General features: G+C 44.1%; 2 protein-coding genes across 3 annotated transcripts; one reads left to right on the forward strand and one right to left on the reverse strand.

The window, feature by feature from the left end:
• On the forward strand, positions 1 to 6,813 carry cyb5b (cytochrome b5 type B). Its single transcript, XM_072465640.1, has 5 exons — positions 1 to 481; positions 1,008 to 1,136; positions 5,884 to 5,910; positions 5,991 to 6,022; positions 6,110 to 6,813. Exons 1-5 carry the CDS (start codon positions 302 to 304, stop codon positions 6,201 to 6,203), a joined length of 462 nt encoding a protein of 153 aa, XP_072321741.1. The 5' UTR covers positions 1 to 301; the 3' UTR covers positions 6,204 to 6,813.
• Positions 6,814 to 8,970: 2,157 nt separating this feature from the next.
• LOC140381695 (adenosine receptor A2b) lies at positions 8,971 to 11,802 on the reverse strand. 2 transcript variants are annotated; one of them, XR_011931258.1, is made up of 3 exons: positions 10,910 to 11,802; positions 9,672 to 10,057; positions 9,536 to 9,574 (listed from the first exon to the last, which is right to left on the reverse strand). XR_011931258.1 is itself a non-coding variant. In XM_072465807.1 (2 exons), exons 1-2 carry the CDS (start codon positions 11,715 to 11,717, stop codon positions 9,762 to 9,764), a joined length of 1,104 nt encoding a protein of 367 aa, XP_072321908.1. In that variant the 5' UTR covers positions 11,718 to 11,802; the 3' UTR covers positions 8,971 to 9,761. The 2 variants fall into 2 exon arrangements, 1 of the variants encoding a protein (XP_072321908.1); XM_072465807.1 differs by having other exon boundaries at positions 8,971 to 10,057.
• Between the last annotated feature and the right edge of the window lie 7,240 nt (positions 11,803 to 19,042).

A 19,042-nucleotide genomic window follows, 5' to 3' on the forward strand; every position in this document is an offset into this window, starting at 1 on the left:
GGCGCAGTTCATTGGCTGGTTTCACACGTCTGCTCATGCGCCGCTTATGTATTTCACAAATGCGTCTAGGCTTCATGGATACATCTCATCAGCTGTTATTTTTGTTATTCTCATTGGCACACAGTAACATTGTTTTTTTTCTCACCGACTTTCAGACTTGTATATTAGCACTATTGTTTTTACAAGCGAGGATTTGAGTCGAAATTGTTACTTGTTTTTCCTGGTTATCCAATCCGGCTAAAGAAGCTAATAGTTAGCATCTCAAACAAACCACTGTGCGAAACCTTTTTATTACGTTAAAATGGGAGAAGAGGCCAACGACAAACTTTTAAACGCAGACGATGGACCCGGCAATGAGAAAAGTGCAGTAGAAGATGTGAAGTTTTACACGTTAGAGGACATTAGAATGCATAACTTGAGCAATGACACATGGCTCGTTATCCACGATAAAGTATATAACGTCACGGGTTTCCTTGAAGAGGTAAGGTCAACTGTTCTGTAACTATATATATATATATATATATATATATATATATATATATATATATATATATATATATATATCTGTGCATACAGCATTTTTGAAGACTTGAACAAAATTTTGTTCAAGTCTTCAAACATGCTGTATGCACAGATATATATATATATATATATATATATATATATATATATATATATATATATATATATATATATATATATATATATCTGTGCATACAGCATTTTTGAAGACTTGAACAAAATTTTGTTCAAGTCTTCAAACATGCTGTAACTTTGTGCCAACGGGACACTGATATAACTGAAATTGTAAGACATTAGTTTAAGCTTTGTTTTGTTCAATATATACATATTTATCTTATTTGGAAATGGGCTATTGTACGAACCCGTCTAATCATGCTGAGCTAAAACTGTGTTATAATATTCAGCAGCCTCAATAATGATGATAGTAATTCAAATCGCAACAAGTTAACTGAGGTAACGTCACACCATCCCTGTTCTGTTTGCAGCATCCTGGTGGTGAGGAGGTGTTGCTGGAGCAGGCGGGGTCAGATGCCACAGAGAGTTTTGAAGATGTGGGTCATTCCACTGATGCTCGGGAGATGCTGGAGCAGTACTATGTTGGAGAGGTTCATCCTGTAAGTGCAACACAAGTGTTGTGATTGAAAGGGTTCACATCATGGCATTTGACCTTAATATTACTAATAGCAAAAAAGGTCCCACGTTTGACTCCTGTGCCCCGCATGCATGTTCTCCCTGTGTCTGGGTTACACTGGGCACCCATGTTTGCCCCCCTCAATCAAAACACATGATCGGTTCCAGCTGCTAGATAATTGTGGGATCATTTCCTCAGTACAATGGCCAAGCCAGAAAAATATCAATTTTACATTGTTTGCTGACCCAACTTCCATAAAGTCAATATTTACAAATTACATGCAAAGATGGATACGATACTTCCTACAGTGAGTCTTTTCTCTTTATCATGGTGCTGATGTGGCCCTCACTGCAACCAGCCACAGACTGATTAGAGGAAGCCCATAATAGCTCTGCTTTTAAGCCCCAAACCCCTCCCACTTGCACTGTGTAACAACTCACCCCATACAATGCCAAAATATCCCTACGTTTACATTAGATTCTGTATTTAATATAATTGTGAAAGGCCAGCCTGTAATAACAATAACACAATTTGAAGTGTGATATATATATCGATTCAGAAAATATCACGATAAATTATACTGAAGCTATTTAATGCCATTGCTTAGTTTTGTCATTAATTGAATGGACAATGTACAGAGACATTACACTCATAAAAGACAACAATAAGATCCTTTCACAGAGTCCACTCTCTGACACTCTGACCCAAATACCCCCACACACAACCACAGATGTCATTCAACAAGTACTTGCATAAACATTAGGAGTACATGACCTACCAGTTTGGCTTTTGCACATCAAAACGGTCCATAAATATCAGATCATATCACGATACATAGCATACTATACCACTATACTATACTAGAATTTGTCCTGTGAAGAAATAATTACATATTTACAGATTACAAACGGTTAATCAGGCTCATTACGAGGCAATGCTGACAAATTTGATTATTCCATTACCACTATTTAAGTTCCACAGAGAATGCTGAATAGTTTGACTTTTTAGTTCGGTAGAAAGATTGTTCCACTCTATTGCGTTGTAGGAGAAGGCTGTTTGTGCCACTTTAGTTGCACGTTATGGTATGAAGACCATAACAGCACTGGCCCCTGGAAGCCCGTGTGGCTCTGGAAGTCACTACACATGTGCACTGAACAAAGTTCAGTTACATTACACTAAAGCAGGATAATCCCAACAAACCTGTTTTAAAAAAAAAAACCTGGGCTGCAATGAACAAATATTAGAATGACAGTAGTTGGTGAAGTAGCTAGTAAATATCTATAATCACAGAAGTTATTCTAGGGGTTTCCTACAATTTGAGACAAAGATGCTCTCACAGGTCTCTCACTGTTGTGGTGGCCTACGGGCCGAACAGCAGTGCAGAGTACCCGGCCTTCTTGGAGTCCTTGGGAGGGGTACTGGACAGTGCACCGACCGGGGACTCCGTTGTTCTACTGGGGGACTTCAACGCCCACGTGGGCAATGACAGTGACACCTGGGGAGGGGTGATCGGGAAGAACGGCTTCCCCGATCTGAACCCGAGCGGTGTTCAGTTACTGGACTTCTGTGCTAGCCACGGATTGTCCGTAACAAACACCATGTTCAAGCACAAGGGTGTCCATCAGTGCACATGGCACCAGGACACCCTAGGCCGGAGGTCAATGATCGACTTTGTTGTCATGTCATCAGACCTCCGGCCGCGTGTCTTGGACACTCGGGTGAAGAGAGGGGCAGAGTTGTCGACCGATCACCACCTGGTGGTGAGTTGGATCCGATGGCGGAGGAAGAAGCCGGACAGACTTGGCAGACCCAAGCGCATTGTGAGGGTCTGTTGGGAACGTCTAGTGGAGCCCTCTGTCAGTAGGGTATTCAACTCGCACCTCCGGGAGAGCTTCTCCCATGTCCCGGGGGAGGTTGGGGACATTGAGTCCGAGTGGACCATGTTCTCCGCCTCCATTGTTGATGCAGCTGCTCGGAGCTGTGGTCGCACGGGCAACCCCCGAACCCGGTGGTGGACACCGGAAGTAAGGGATGCCGTCAGACTGAAGAAGGAGGCCTCTCAGACCACTCTGGCTTGTGGGTCTCCGGAGGTCATCGACAGGTATCGGCAGGCCAAGCGAGCCGCGGCTCGTGCTGTCGCAGAGGCAAAAACCCCGGCCTGGGAGGAGTTCGGGGAGGCCATGGAGGAGGACTATCGGTCGGCACCAAAGAAATTCTGGCAAACCGTCCGGCGCCTCAGGAGGGGGAAGCAGTGCCTCACCAACACCGTTTACGGTGCGGGTGGAGGCCTGCTGACCTCGACTGGGGATGTCGTCAGACGGTGGAAGGAATACTTTGAGGATCTCCTTAATCCCTCAGTCACGTCTTCCGAGAGGAAGTAGAGACCGGGGACTCAGAGACTGGCTCATCCATCACCCAAGCTGAAGTCACTGAGGTTGTTCGCAAACTCCTTGGTGGCAGGACTCCGGGGGTGGATGAGATCCGCCCTGAGTACCTAAAGTATCTGGATGTTGTAGGACTGTCTTGGTTGACACGTCTCTGCAACATCGCGTGGCGTTCGGGGACCGTGCCTCTGGACTGGCAGACCGGGGTGGTGGTTCCTCTGTTCAAGAAGGGGGACCGGAGGGTGTGTTCCAACTACAGAGGGATCACACTCCTCAGCCTCCCGGGTAAGGTCTATTCCAAGGTACTGGAGAGGAGAATCCGACCGATAGTCGAACCTCGGATTCAGGAGGAGCAGAGTGGTTTTCGTCCCGGTCGTGGAACACTGGACCAGCTCTATACCCTCCATCGGGTGCTCGAGGGTTCATGGGAGTTTGCCCAACCAGTCCACATGTGCTTTGTGGATCTGGAGAAGGCTTTCGACCGTGTCCCTCGGGGTGTCCTTTGGGGGGTGCTCCAGGAGTACGGGGTCCGGGGCCCTTTGCTCAGGGCTGTCCGGTCCCTGTATGATCGGAGCAGGAGCTGTGTTCGCATTGCCGGCAGTAAGTCAGACCTGTTCCCAGTGCATGTTGGACTCCGCCAGGGCTGCCCTTTGTCACCGGTTCTGTTCATAATTTTTATGGACAGAATTTCTAGGTGCAGTCAGGGGTCGGAGGGTGTCCGGTTTGGGGACCACAGGATCTCATCTCTGCTGTTTGCAGACGATGTTGTCCTGATGGCTCCATCAAACCCGGACCTGCAACATGCACTGGGACGGTTTGCAGCTGAGTGTGAAGCGGCTGGGATGAGAATCAGCACCTCCAAATCCGAGGCCATGGTTCTCGACCGGAAAAAGGTGGCTTGCCCTCTTCAGGTGGGTGGGGTGTCCTTGCCCCAAGTGGAGGAGTTCAAGTATCTCGGGGTCTTGTTCACGAGTGAGGGAAGGATGGAGCGTGAGATCGACAGGCGGATCGGTGCAGCGGCTGCAGTGATGCAGTCGCTGCATCGGACCGTTGTGGTGAAGAGGGAGCTGAGCCGAAAGGCAAAGCTCTCTATTTACCGGTCGGTCTACGTTCCTACCCTCACCTATGGTCATGAGCTTTGGGTAATGACCGAAAGAACAAGATCGTGGATACAAGCGGTCGAAATGAGTTTCCTCTGCCGTGTGGCTGGGCGCTCCCTTAGAGATAAGGTGAGGAGCTCGGCCACACGGGGGGAGCTCGGAGTAGAGCCGCTGCTCCTCCACGTCGAGAGGAGCCAGCTGAGGTGGCTCGGGCATCTGTTCCGGATGCCTCCTGGGCGCCTCCCTCGGGAGGTGTTTCAGGCATGTCCCACCGGGAAGAAGCCCCGGGGAAGACCCAGGACACGCTGGAGAGACTATGTCTCTCGGCTGGCCTGGGAACGCCTCGGGATCCCTCCGGAGGAGTTAGAGGAAGTGTCTGGGGAGAAGGAAGTCTGGGAGTCCCTGCTCAGACTGCTGCCCCCGCGACCCGGCCCCGGATAAGCGGCAGAAAATGGATGGATGGATGGATACTCAAAATAACAATGGCACTGATGCCGGTCATAATCCAAACAGGAAAACCTGTCAAATCGGGCATAATATTGTTTATTTTAATAGTTTATTCTATTAGTGGAACTAATTTAGTCAAATCATACGTGTCATAATAAAATTTAAAAGATATCTTGATCATCTCGTGACCCCAGCTCAGGCCTCGCGACTCCCAGGGGGTTCAGACCCCTCTTTGGGAACCACTGTTTATTAAACTCTACAATTCTAATATCCTCCTACAAAAGACAAGTGCACAACTAGAGAAAAGGTACACACAATAATATATTGTTTCAGTTTGAATTCATTTATTGAACAATAAGTCTGTAGTGATCATCATGACAGGTGAAAGGCGAGTAAACCGTAAATGAAACGTGATGCGTGTGCGCTGCGTCTGCGCTGCATCTGCGCTGCGTGTGCTGCGCTGCGTTCTGCGCTGCGTTCTGCTTGTGTGTTGCGTCTGCGGCGACGGCTGCGTCAGCTGCTGCTGCTGCTGCTGCGTCTGCGACGGCTGCGTGTGCGTCTGCTGCGTGTGCGTCTGCTGCGCGTGTATATGCTACATCTGCAGAACGGTCCCACTTGGCACGCAGGAGGAGCAGGCAAGCGCTACACACCAGCACACTGCTCCTGAAGTACTGATTTAAATACAGAGGGGAAATGTCTTTACGGGACAATAAAGTCTACTAGTACAATAATACGTGACAGCATGCAAGGTGTCCTGTTTAATTGACTGTAAACATGTATTGTTGTTGTTTTTTTACAGGATGATAGGAAAAAGGAAAAGCCAAAGGTAAGTTCTAATCAGAAATTGTAATTATTACAATACTTGCAATTGAGGAGACTACAATGTAATGTGTTTTCATTTTCTAGGAATTTGATGTCACAGATCCAGGAGAAAGCACGTAAGTGTGTTTGTTACCGTTTCTCACTATACAAGAGTTTAGTGTCTGGAGTCTGGTAGTAATGTGCTTTTTGTCTCTTCTCCGTAGCAGCACTTGGTCCACCTTGTTGATGTCAGCTGTTGCTGCAGCTGTAGTAGGTGTGGCCTACCGTTATTATATATTTGAACATAAGTCTTCCTGAGGTCTGTTAAGTACTTTGTCATCAAGCTTGCGGCGTATGAAGGCCTTGAAATGTTGACCAAAACCTCTTCCTTCTGAACGCAGATGGAAGTCTGTTTTAAATGTCTGTCATTATGGGGTGGTACTTGAAACGTCTTTAAATGCATTTTACTCTTTACCTTATTCTACTCATACCTATTTATCTGCCTGCGAACGATTATTCACATATTAACGAAAGAAGTTTTGTTTTTCCAAAATGATTTTTTGTTTGTTTGTTGAAAGATCTGATGTTGAAATGTTTTTGTTGTACTTCCTGCTTCACTGGAGGACAAAATCCTGTCCTTATTCCAGTTACTAGATGCTCACAGTAACAAGTGAAAAGATGTATCCTAATGCATAACTTTATATGCTATTTTATTACACTGGTGAATTGTATAATATAATTGACTTCATTGATTTAAAATGAACTTATTTTTAGATGCTTTATCCGTAAATAGACGTTTGTGTCAACTCAAACATACACTGTCAACCATATGTTCAATTCATCCAGAAATGATATGTGCATTCATTTGCTTGTTTAGATTGACTATTTAGACTAGATGCTATTTAAAACCGTAAGGGGCTGCTATGTTCATTTCTCCTGCCATCATGTTTCTGAATAAACAATTTATGCAAACTGTATTGAAACATGTTTGTCAGCAAAATGAAATGGAAAGGGAACTCACTCAAATTAATTTAGTGGAATTAGGGCTGCAGCTATCGATTATTTTAGCAATCGATTAATCTATCGATTTTTTTTTCTTTGATTAATCGATGAATCGGTTAATTGTTTTGTACAATCCGTAAACCATTTAAAAGCATATTAAATATTTTTTTTTAAATAAACGTTATAGTTCATTGTAATAAACAAATAACTGAGTTTCTGCCTAAAAAAACACATTTGATTCTTAATTTGACATAATTTTGTCCCCAAAACAGCAACATTTCACCAGTCCAAGTGTTCTGTTTGAACATAAAGAATATATAAAGAAAATATATAAAGGGCTAATTAACTTGTCTCCAGACTGTAACAGTTACAGTATGAATTCATTTGTGTTTGTCACATAACTTAAAATAAGACATTAGTTTGTAAAACATTGTGTGTGGGACAGTGATGCTGGTGTTTGGAGCGGTGGCCCTACATTTTGCATTTTGTCACTTTACGGCGTTGGCTTTCTGTTTGACATCAGATTATTATAATGGCCGTGCTCTTCCTGCTGTTTCCATAGATGTGTTGACCGTTTCAAGGCGCCGCAGAGGAGCGTGTGGCATGTTTGAAACGTACGAGTGCGACAGGGAACAGAGTGTGGAGCGCGAGTGAAGCGGGGGTCCGCGGTGAGGACGCGGAGGATGGGGCCGGCGGCGCGCGGAACTAGTGGCGGCAGCTCGCGGCACCTGCTCTTTTACACATCAAAACTCTTCCCGTCGCACCTATAACAGATCCATGAGTCGCACTCGTGAGTTTAAAACACGCCGCTCTCTCTGTTGTGCTTCAGCTGCTTCAGGAAGGTCTGTGGGAAACAAAAGCGCCACAAGTCGTTCCGTGCGCTCCGCGCGCCACAGATTCACGTGTTTTAATAAAATATGTAAATTAAACGAAGCATCGAATCAATAATAATTGAATTATTCGATTAACTCGAATAATTCAATAATTGAATTATTCGATTAACTCGAATAATCGTTGCAGCCCTAAGTGCAATAGATAAATTGCCACTTCCATTTAACGGACGCTAAGGAGCAACAAATGAACGCTTTCCCTCAAGAAGAGTGAGTAATACTTAAGTCTGCCACAAGATGGCACTGCGACCATATTTTACTATCAATGCATATACACTATTTTTTTCATTCATGTTCTTTTGAATTATTACAAAACTGGACGAACAAGTGCTAAATGTAGGTTTTTGTCGTTAAATAACCAACACCTTTGATTAAAGATTTTATGTAGGATAACGTGCATTATAAATTCAATAAAAAATAGATCCCTGTAAAGGATTTAGTGATTTAGTGAGGTCAGCAGGCAAAAGGATGTTCTATATGCGAGAGTATATTGTACCAGTGGGCGTTTGTGAGGCCATCAAGCCAGCAGCATCCTTCTCTGTGACCGAAACACTTGTTATTTCCATCAGCACAGACACTCCAGGAGAGGCAGAGCTACTAATGCACAACACTCCACTGTCCTCGGAGACTGAAAGTCTGAAAGAACCCTCTAATGTGGCAGTAACAGACAAAGGGCATTATTAAAGCTGATTGATCTGTCATTTTATTCATTCATTGGTCATTGTATTTATTCCAAAATTCTAAATCTTTCATTACAAAAGTGCTACTTGTTCAAAAAGTATTGTGGCGTCTAAATCCTTTGAACAGGTTACCAAGGTGCAAAAGGCTTTTCTCGTGTTTCAGAAGCTTTTGTTTTGAGATAATGAATGCACTTTAATGTTCCAGTATGTAGATAGATACTAAGACAATCCCTACACCATTACAGCTGATATTAATACCCTATTGACTGTTATACAATGGGTAACTGGAGACATTTCCATAATGTGCTTCACATTAAGAATTCTGTAAAATAGAATTTAATGTTAGAAATGTGTACAACTACACATGCTGGACGACAAAAGAACTGCAGGTAACATTAAAGGCTTTATGCTTTATTTACACAACTGTTCAATAACAAATTTATATAACTTACAAATATTTTACACATATTTCCAACAGACAAGAGTCATCTGAATCATAGTGAGTCATGGCCAAAAGCTTTAGCCTCATGTCTAAAAATGGAAACATTTCCTTTCCATTGTCTATTCAACTTTTATTTGAATCTGGATTTACACTAAAACCAAACTTTGACAGTAATAATGTAAATGATGTGCTTAATATCTCACAATCACATCCAAAGCAGCTGTGGTTACCAGAGTTATCTCCTGTTGGCACAAATGTGCTGACCTTTCTACAGTGGAACTGCTTAATTACATGGCTCCTTAGGTACATGAAACAGCACGACTCAAAAGGTTAACTTCTCTCAGCTGATATATGCCAAGGTCTTAAACTGGCAACAAACTACATGGCCACAATCTTTCAAAGTGCTCCTAATCTCCACGTCAGTTTGCCAACATTTCATATCTGTTCCTGGTAATGAACTAATCCAAATTTTGTAAGAAACATTGACTTGAGCAAACACATTAAAGTACATAAAAGAGTGGCTTTACACAAGTTTGTCACCAACTATAAAACAACTAAAAGGGTGAATTAAGAGACCATTTACAGTGTGTCCAAATTTACATAAAATGAACAAAAAAAGTTATCCAGACAAAAGTTAAAGTGTTCCACTCAACAGAACAGAAACCATGACTGAAACTGAATAAAAATATATAAAAAGAAAATATTAAATTATGCTTACAGCTGTACATTCTGGTATTAAATTGCCACTTGTGTATTGCAGTTTATTTCTTACCATTCATTATCAGCATTGCAGATTCACAGTGGGACATTCCCTGGGGAAGATCCTCCACAGTTCAGAGGGCGTCTTTATGACGTCCAGCTCCTATGCCAAAGACAGTAAGGTGGTTGTGGACGATACGCTGGCCGACCGCCCGTGTACACTGTTGTTATTATCAAAAATGTTTGACACAAACTGAATCTGGGAAGTAGAGTACCACCCAAAGATGTTGGCCAGTTTTGGGCAGAGAGCCAGGGTGAGCTTCTGCAGGATGAGGAAGAATTTCCTGCGGAAACTTTGGTTTATCCAGAAATAGAAGATGCAGTTGAGGAAGCCATTGGAGGTTGGCAGCCACACCACAACAAATTCTGCCCACTCCGGTACACTTCTCCCAGAGACTGCTGCAAGACAGACACATGCACAGGATTGAGAAGTGTGTAGCAACTGCCTGGCAACACCATCAGAGACGCTGGTCATGAGGCATGTGCAGGATACATGATGTTATCTTCTATAATAAATGACGACGTCTGTGTAAATCAGGCTTAGAATAATAACTTGAGCGGCACTATGTAACTTTTCTAAGCTACCTGCTCGTCTCATGGAATCTTAATGCTTGCATAATCATCTACTGTACGGCATTGAACATGGGGTTCAGGGGTTCGACTCCTGGGCCAGACCAATGTCACATGAGCTCTCTGGGTGGAGTCTTCATGTTCTACCCGTGTTACCGTGGTTTCTCTGGTTTCCTCTTACCAAGACATGAATGTGTGAGGTCAATTGGCAGCTCTAAAAATGAGTGAATGTTGTCTGTGCGTCTCTGTTAACAAGCAGGGTGTTCCCCGCCTAAGGCCCAAAGTCACTGGGATAGGCTCCAGTCACCCGCGACCCCCAACAAGAACAAGCTGTAGAAGATTCATAAATGGGAAATTCTAAATAAAAAACAGACACATTTATTCAATTTTGTTTTGTTTTTGTAGTTTGTTTTTATGACTCAACTAAATCATCACAGACCTGCCAAGTGTCTTGATGAAGATGGACAGGTTTAATGCCATACTGTGGTACATTATGGGCAAAGCAAACATAGTGCACCTTTAACACAGTGGCTGTCACACTTTATCCTTCTGCTCTCTGGAGAAAAAGAAAAATATGACTAACCTGAACATGAATTGTCATGTTCTATAAGACTGTCATTCATAAAAATACCCCTCATCAGAACTCATGAAACAGAACATCCGTGTTGCACCACCACATACCATTGTAGATCATGGCGGCCATGCAGGGCGTCCAGCAGGTGTAGTAGGCCGCCATGACGGGCACGAGCACCCTGGAGGCCACGTTAGGCCTGTTGCGTCGGGCGCAGTCGTATTGGCGCAGTTTCAGTCTCTGTCTTTTGGCCGCGCACCAAACTCTCAGGTTGCAGAAGGTCATAATAATAGAACATGGGAAGAAAATCAAACTCGTCAGACTCAGAGAGTAAAGCACGTTTGTGGAGTAGGATGGATTACACACCAAGGACGCCGTGGAAAAGTGCACTTGGATTATGTCCGTTGGCAGTGAGATTGGAAAGAGCAAAATTGGGGGGAAGCACCACGAAAAGGCGATGAGCAGCAGAGTCCTTTTCCTGGTCAACATGGCACGCGATTTGAGCGGGTAAAGCACCGCCACGTATCGCTCCAGGCTGATGGTGGCCAGGGTGTACATGCAGGTGGAGTAGACCGTGGCGTTGCAGAAGGCCACCACGTGACACAGCGCGTCCGGGCCCTCGGCGTAATCCCCGAGCAGACTCACGTACAGGTTCAGAGGCATGACCAGCAGCGCAAACGCAGAGTCCGCAGCCGTGAGAGACAGCAGCAGGTACCGGGAGTTCCTCGACCACCCAGTCACGGAGGAGGAGATGACCAGGAGAACTGCGATATTCCCCAGAGTGATCATCACGCCCAGGGCCACGATCACGCTGACTTTAACGGAGCGGTGAGTCAGCTCCAGAGACCTCTCGATGTCTGATGTGGTGGATGAGTTGGAGTCATCAGGAAGAGAAGAGAAGTTGAAGTTAAGATGCATTTTGACTCATAAATCCATCAGGGCGACCAAATCGTGAGCCTTGCAGTCCACTGCAGGCGCGATCAGCTTCACACCTGAGGCAATCAGCATTGGGAGGTGACCTTTTCTAAAGCTGCACCATGCTCTCTGCACCAAGCTCTCTGCACCAAGCTCTCTGCGCCATGCTCTGCACTATGCTCTCTGCACTATGCTCTGCGCCAGGCTCTCTGCACCAAGCTCTCTGCACCAAGCTCTCTGCGCCATGCTCTCTGCACCATGCTCTGCACTATGCTCTGCACCAAGCTCTCTGCACCAAGCTCTCTGCACCATACTCTGCACCATGCTCTCTGCACTATGCTCTCTGCGCCATGCTCTGCACTATGCTCTGTGCCATACTCTGCACCATGCTCTCTGCACTATGCTCTCTGCACTATGCTCTCTGCACCATGCTCTGCACTATGCTCTCTGCACCATGCTCTCTGCACCATGCTCTCTGCACCATGCTCTGCACTATGCTCTCTGCACCATGCTCTGCACTATGCTCTCTGTACCATGCTCTGCACTAAGCTCTCTGCACTAAGCTCTCTGCACTATGCTCTCTGTACGATGCTCTGCACTATGCTCTCTGCACTATGCTCTCTGCACTATGCTCTCTGTACCATGCTCTGCACTATGCTCTCTGTACCATGCTCTCTGCACCATGCTCTGCACTATGCTCTCTGTACCATGCTCTGCACCATGCTCTCTGCACCATGCTCTGCACTATGCTCTGTGCCATACTCTGCACCATGCTCTCTGCACTATGCTCTCTGCGCCATGCTCTGCACCATGCTCTGCACTATGCTCTCTGTACGATGCTCTGCACTATGCTCTCTGCACTATGCTCTCTGCACTATGCTCTCTGCACTATGCTCTGCACTATGCTCTCTGCACTATGCTCTCTGCACTATGCTCTCTGTACCATGCTCTCTGCACTATGCTCTGCACTATGCTCTCTGTACCATGCTCTCTGCACCATGCTCTGCACTATGCTCTCTGTACCATGCTCTCTGCGCCATGCTCTGCACTATGCTCTCTGTACCATGCTCTGCACTATGCTCTCTGCACTATGCTCTCTGCACCATGCTCTGCACTATGCTCTCTGTACCATGCTCTGCACTATGCTCTCTGCACTATGCTCTGCACTATGCTCTCTGTACCATGCTCTCTGCACCATGCTCTGCACTATGCTCTCTGTACCATGCTCTGCACTATGCTCTCTGCACTATGCTCTCTGCACCATGCTCTGCACTATGCTCTCTGTACCATGCTCTGCACTATGCTCTCTGCACTATGCTCTGCACTATGCTCTCTGTACCATGCTCTCTGCACCATGCTCTGCACTATGCTCTCTGTACCATGCTCTCTGCACCATGCGCTCTGCACTATGCTCTGCACTATGCTCTCTGTACCATGCTCTCTGCACCATGCTCTCTGTACCATGCTCTGCACTATGCTCTCTGCACCATGCTCTGCACTATGCTCTCTGTACCATGCTCTGCACTATGCTCTCTGCACTATGCTCTGCACTATGCTCTCTGTACCATGCTCTCTGCACCATGCTCTGCACTATGCTCTCTGTACCATGCTCTGCACTATGCTCTCTGCACTATGCTCTGCACTATGCTCTCTGTACCATGCTCTCTGCACCATGCTCTGCACTATGCTCTCTGTACCATGCTCTGCACTATGCTCTCTGCACTATGCTCTCTGCACCATGCTCTGCACTATGCTCTCTGTACCATGCTCTGCACTATGCTCTCTGCACTATGCTCTGCACTATGCTCTCTGTACCATGCTCTCTGCACCATGCTCTGCACTATGCTCTCTGTACCATGCTCTCTGCACCATGCTCTGCACTATGCTCTCTGTACCATGCTCTGCACTATGCTCTCTGCACTATGCTCTCTGCACCATGCTCTGCACTATGCTCTCTGTACCATGCTCTGCACTATGCTCTCTGCACTATGCTCTGCACTATGCTCTCTGTACCATGCTCTCTGCACTATGCTCTGCACTATGCTCTCTGTACCATGCTCTCTGCACCATGCTCTGCACTATGCTCTCTGTACCATGCTCTCTGCGCCATGCTCTGCACTATGCTCTCTGTACCATGCTCTGCACTATGCTCTCTGCACTATGCTCTCTGCACCATGCTCTGCACTATGCTCTCTGTACCATGCTCTGCACTATGCTCTCTGCACTATGCTCTGCACTATGCTCTCTGTACCATGCTCTCTGCACCATGCTCTGCACTATGCTCTCTGTACCATGCTCTGCACTATGCTCTCTGCACTATGCTCTCTGCACCATGCTCTGCACTATGCTCTCTGTACCATGCTCTGCACTATGCTCTCTGCACTATGCTCTGCACTATGCTCTCTGTACCATGCTCTCTGCACCATGCTCTGCACTATGCTCTCTGTACCATGCTCTCTGCACCATGCGCTCTGCACTATGCTCTGCACTATGCTCTCTGTACCATGCTCTCTGCACCATGCTCTCTGTACCATGCTCTGCACTATGCTCTCTGCACCATGCTCTGCACTATGCTCTCTGTACCATGCTCTGCACTATGCTCTCTGCACTATGCTCTGCACTATGCTCTCTGTACCATGCTCTCTGCACCATGCTCTGCACTATGCTCTCTGTACCATGCTCTGCACTATGCTCTCTGCACTATGCTCTCTGCACCATGCTCTGCACTATGCTCTCTGTACCATGCTCTGCACTATGCTCTCTGCACTATGCTCTGCACTATGCTCTCTGTACCATGCTCTCTGCACCATGCTCTGCACTATGCTCTCTGTACCATGCTCTCTGCACCATGCGCTCTGCACTATGCTCTGCACTATGCTCTCTGTACCATGCTCTCTGCACCATGCTCTCTGTACCATGCTCTCTGTACCATGCTCTCTGCGCCATGCTCTGCACTATGCTCTGTGCCATACTCTGTACCATACTCTGCACCATACTCTCTGCACCATGCTCTCTGCACTAGGCACTAGGCTCTCTGCACCAGGCTCTCTGCACCAAGCAAAAAGTTGAACAATATTTAGTCCTTCTTGTTCTAATTCCATCATCTTGAAATGGAATGCATGACTTGGCCTGACCATCATTACTGTAGGCATCCATTTTTAGGCCCAACAAATACAATGTTGAGTTTCATATTTACATCACTCTATATCAATATATAGTGTGTATGATCTGGTACAAATAGATTTTGTGCTATATTCCTGCTGGTATTGGATGATTTGAGGGAGTGGCTCTCAGCCAAATGGAGATCAAAGCAATAGCCTACAGCAATAGCTATAATCTTCCATGCAGAGATGGGTGTCTGAGAGCAGGGGTAGTTGTCCTCTAAAGGCCTAAAATAACCCCTGCAAAAAGCAGACCACAGTCTTTGTGTTATTACTGGCTGCTTGTCCATGTTTACCAATTTTCTTCTTTTTATTGTATTACAATTATTTCTTCACAAAAGCCTTGTTGCAACTAATACACCACATTTCTACAGTTGTTTTCTTAAAGTTGAGAATAAAGTGTCCTTCATATTTATGTGTTGAGTAAGATGTAGTGCTTGTCACTGTTCAGACCTTCATCTTGGCAGGTTTAATCAACATCAATAGGGCAAGTCAGTCAAACACTTACACACTGTCACCACTGCATAATCTAAAAACTGACATCTCACAACCAATCATGGCCCAATATCTGACAATTTGACCTCCTCAGTGTCAGTCTCCTGTCCACCTCCTTACAGGGGGAAAAGAGCATCAACAGCTTCAAACGGACTGGCAGCCAAACAGACTCTTTATGACAGAGGGGAAAAGAGAGACAGCTGTTGAATCTATAGCCTAATGCAATAAACTAATTATTTATATGCAAGTCTGTTTGAAGGAAGGTTATTGCCAAAGTGTGCCAAAGCCATAACTTTAGTTAATGTCTCTTTTGATAAAGCTTGATCCTGAGAACAACCTCGAACAATACTGGACATATTTGATGGCTACAAATATATTTTCTAAAAAGACAGATCAATTTATGAAATATATATGAAATTATAATGTATAAGTTTGTAAGTAATTAATAATGATTTTTAAATGGACAGCCCTCAGATAATGCTAATGGGGATCCCAATTAATAAATAAACAATGAATATACTTCTGTGTCTTGAAGCTCATTAGAAAAATCACTTCACAGTAGAAAAATAAATAAACATCTATTGACATCTATTGTTGATCATGTGACCACAATCTTTTTTTGAAGTAGTAAAATACACATGATGAAATGACCTCCAGTCATATCTCAAGTATTCACTACTAATAAGTGAATGTCCCACAGCCTGCACTCCGGGGAAACGTCTTCTATAAAAGTATACATAGATGGAGCGTAATACAGCTTAGTCCCACAGGGTACAACTTGACAGCGTTCTCTGTTTGATATATGTGTTTTGCAGCATCTTAATGAGCAGCTCTCCAGGTGGTGAAGTGAAGAGGAGCTGGAGGAAGGATTAAAATGTGCACGCTTTTTCTCACTAGACTTCTTCATCTTCAAGTCAATTACAAAGCACCTCACCTGCCTTTGTCCTACTTAAAAGCAGTGGGCTGGTCACAGATATGTCATCGCTGGCTTGACTCAGAAGCTGCAGATACCATTGCTTATCAGAACTTCACATCCTTTTCAGAGCTATTTAAGGATGTATTCATGCATAAGAATCAATTGGCTATCCAAACAGGGTTACTCCCTCATTTTTCTTTTGTCTAAATACTATTAGTGCATATAATGAGCCGCAATGGCAAATAAGAGGACACAAATGATGATCTGTTCAAGATTTTAATTGTATTGTGAACACAAATGATTGAATTTGAGTAAAGGCAGGAGTTTTTAGCTCTGGATATTTCAATATTCATCCAGAAATCTGAAAATCAAATGTGTCCAAATGACTACTTTAAGTATGGACCACTCTTAAATGAAAAATCCTGAATTGTGCCCATCTCTATTATATTTAATTTGCTTCGCAAATAATGTTCATGTTCAATAAAGTTCATATTCCTTCTTTCTTTTTTATTCTTTTTTCTATTATACATTTGCAAACTCTGTCTCTTAAAGGTGCAGCATTTTGCATACGAATACATTTTGATTATTATGCCAGATGTCCTTCCAGATACAACTTTACATTGTGTATCTTCTGTTCCACAGAATAAACATACATTTCTGAAGCCATTTCCCAAAGGTGGATATGAAAATAGTGTTTGTCCTATGTGAAAATGTGGTGCTTGAAACAGAGACGATGGATTCTTTACAATTGAATACTCGAGTGGGTGGGCTCCTAATGAGTCCCCACAGCACAGCAGCATCCCGATGTGAACAGTGGCATTGATTTGATCTGAACTTATGTGTGGGAAACTTTATTCTCTGAGTGAGGGATGACACAAGGCATTGAGGACGCTGTTTAGCCCATGGCACGATGGCTGATTGGGATGTGCCTGTTTTGGTAGTGGACATGAGTGATCTTACAGGTGTGTAAAGTACATCCTCTTTTGGGCACAGACTGCTGTGTTTAGTCCTTGTTGCATCCCCTGATCTGTAAAACCTATTTACATCTCCAGCAAGAAACACTACATCGTTTAAACTATGATAAACCCAGGATTTAATATGTTATAGGATTTGCTTTGTGTTCTTCAAATGCTGTACACAATAAAGCTTTTATCTAGAACTTGACTCTTGTGGCTTGGAGAGATGATAAACCGAGTCAGTAATTCACAGTGGGAGCATAGTTATAACAGTAAGTCAATTAGCCTGTCACACTCATTTGTATTGTCGTATTCATTTTCACAGTGCAGCTTGTTGCTCCTCAAAAAAGTGTGTAATGTAAGCAGAACATATTGACCCTGTTCCTGTTACACAATGTTTATATGTCACCGTGCCTCTGCCTCTCGGCTTTGTACAAAAATATCTAAACCCGGATTCAGTGTCAGTCTTGCATAAGAGCAGTTTTCGTTTGAAGAGGCCTGGCCATGGTCATTCAATTTCTATTGGCACATATTTCCTTTCAGTGTTTCTAACGGTTTCTAACCGCATTATGGATTTTAGGAAATGTTCAAGGGTGACAACGGCAAAGGTTGTTATTGAGGTTGACTGAGTATACTGATTTGAACTGTTTTGGTTACACTCTACACTCACATTTCTGCAAATGGGAAATGATGATGTCTTGACTGTGGAGGTACGGTTCAAAACTACCCCACTTCTGAATGTTTGTCATCAGCAAAGTTACAGTGACATGAGTCATGAGTGCATGAGAAATGTTGTATGACTGTGTTGTATGCAGTAAACAGGAGGACGAGCTGATTTATTTTTTCTTGGTGTCATTGTAACTCTGTTAAAGCTTTTCAAGAAGTACAACTCATCAGCCCCTAACCCATGTTTTTCGAACAATGAAAAAAAATGTGTGTTCAATTTTGTGGCCATTTTATCTCAGGAGATCTTGTCCCACTACAGAATACATATCTTTAGTATGAGGATGTATTGTAAGTTGTAAATATTGAGAATGTAACATCAAAAAGTCTTCCCAAAGGTTTAGTTTATTTTTTGATAAATATGTCTGTTATGTACATGTGTACATAAAAGAGAGAAATATATTGGTACTCAACAGGAGTGGAAGTTCAAGTCCGACCCCTCAAAGATGTTCTAAGCATTAACTAAGGCAAATATTAAGAATATTTGGACTTGAGGAAGGAGAGTGGATGAATAAATATAAAGCAAGGCCAAAGAGCTTTATGGAGCATGCAAAGATTATTTGTATGAAAATCCCAGGGCAGGACCACACAATAATCCCAAACTACATTTAACTTACTTTCACCTTGATAAATCCACTTTATATCTTGTCTGCTGGTTGTCGCTTACTCGACACATTTTAGCGGTATAGCCTTGTTGGTCAGCAGCAAATAGCTTTATTTTAGACCCGGCTGCTCTCCTCTGACTTGTCATGAAAGGAATATGCCACATCCACTTCCCGAGGCTCCTGCAGTTCACTCTATTGTTCACTGACGGTGCAAAACACTGTCCCTCCTTTAATTTACTATCTTAGCTTTGTCTATGACCCCTGTTGTTATAGAGATTAAAGTAGGTCTATGTATTATTCTCCAATGTGTTTTAATGTCTGTGTGCACGAGATTCATCATTGTAAGGGCTACATGTGCAAAAAGCTTCAGATGATTCCTGCTTTTTAATATCTGCTCTGAGTAAAGCAGTGTACACAAATAATGGCCTTGAGAGTTGTGTAGACACTGATGCAGCAGCCAGTTCACTAATTA

This window comes from Eucyclogobius newberryi, unplaced genomic scaffold, assembly GCF_026437365.1.
Source record: "Eucyclogobius newberryi isolate DKJ021-1_F unplaced genomic scaffold, fEucNew1.0.hap1 SCAF_5, whole genome shotgun sequence".
In the NCBI taxonomy this organism is placed as follows: domain Eukaryota; kingdom Metazoa; phylum Chordata; class Actinopteri; order Gobiiformes; family Gobiidae; genus Eucyclogobius; species Eucyclogobius newberryi.

What these genes read in the sequence shown, in the direction of transcription:
- LOC140381695 (XM_072465807.1), bottom strand. Translation starts at nt 11,717, where the DNA reads ATGCATCTTAACTTCAACTTCTCTTCTCTTCCTGATGACTCCAACTCA. An exon ending in GGCCGCCATGATCTACAATG is followed by an intron (nt 10,058 to 10,909) that starts GTATGTGGTGGT and finishes TCTGTCTTGCAG; the next exon opens with CAGTCTCTGGGAGAAGTGTA.
- cyb5b (XM_072465640.1), top strand. Translation starts at nt 302, where the DNA reads ATGGGAGAAGAGGCCAACGACAAACTTTTAAACGCAGACGATGGACCC. An exon ending in TCACGGGTTTCCTTGAAGAG is followed by an intron (nt 482 to 1,007) that starts GTAAGGTCAACT and finishes TTCTGTTTGCAG; the next exon opens with CATCCTGGTGGTGAGGAGGT. An exon ending in GGAAAAAGGAAAAGCCAAAG is followed by an intron (nt 5,911 to 5,990) that starts GTAAGTTCTAAT and finishes TTCATTTTCTAG; the next exon opens with GAATTTGATGTCACAGATCC.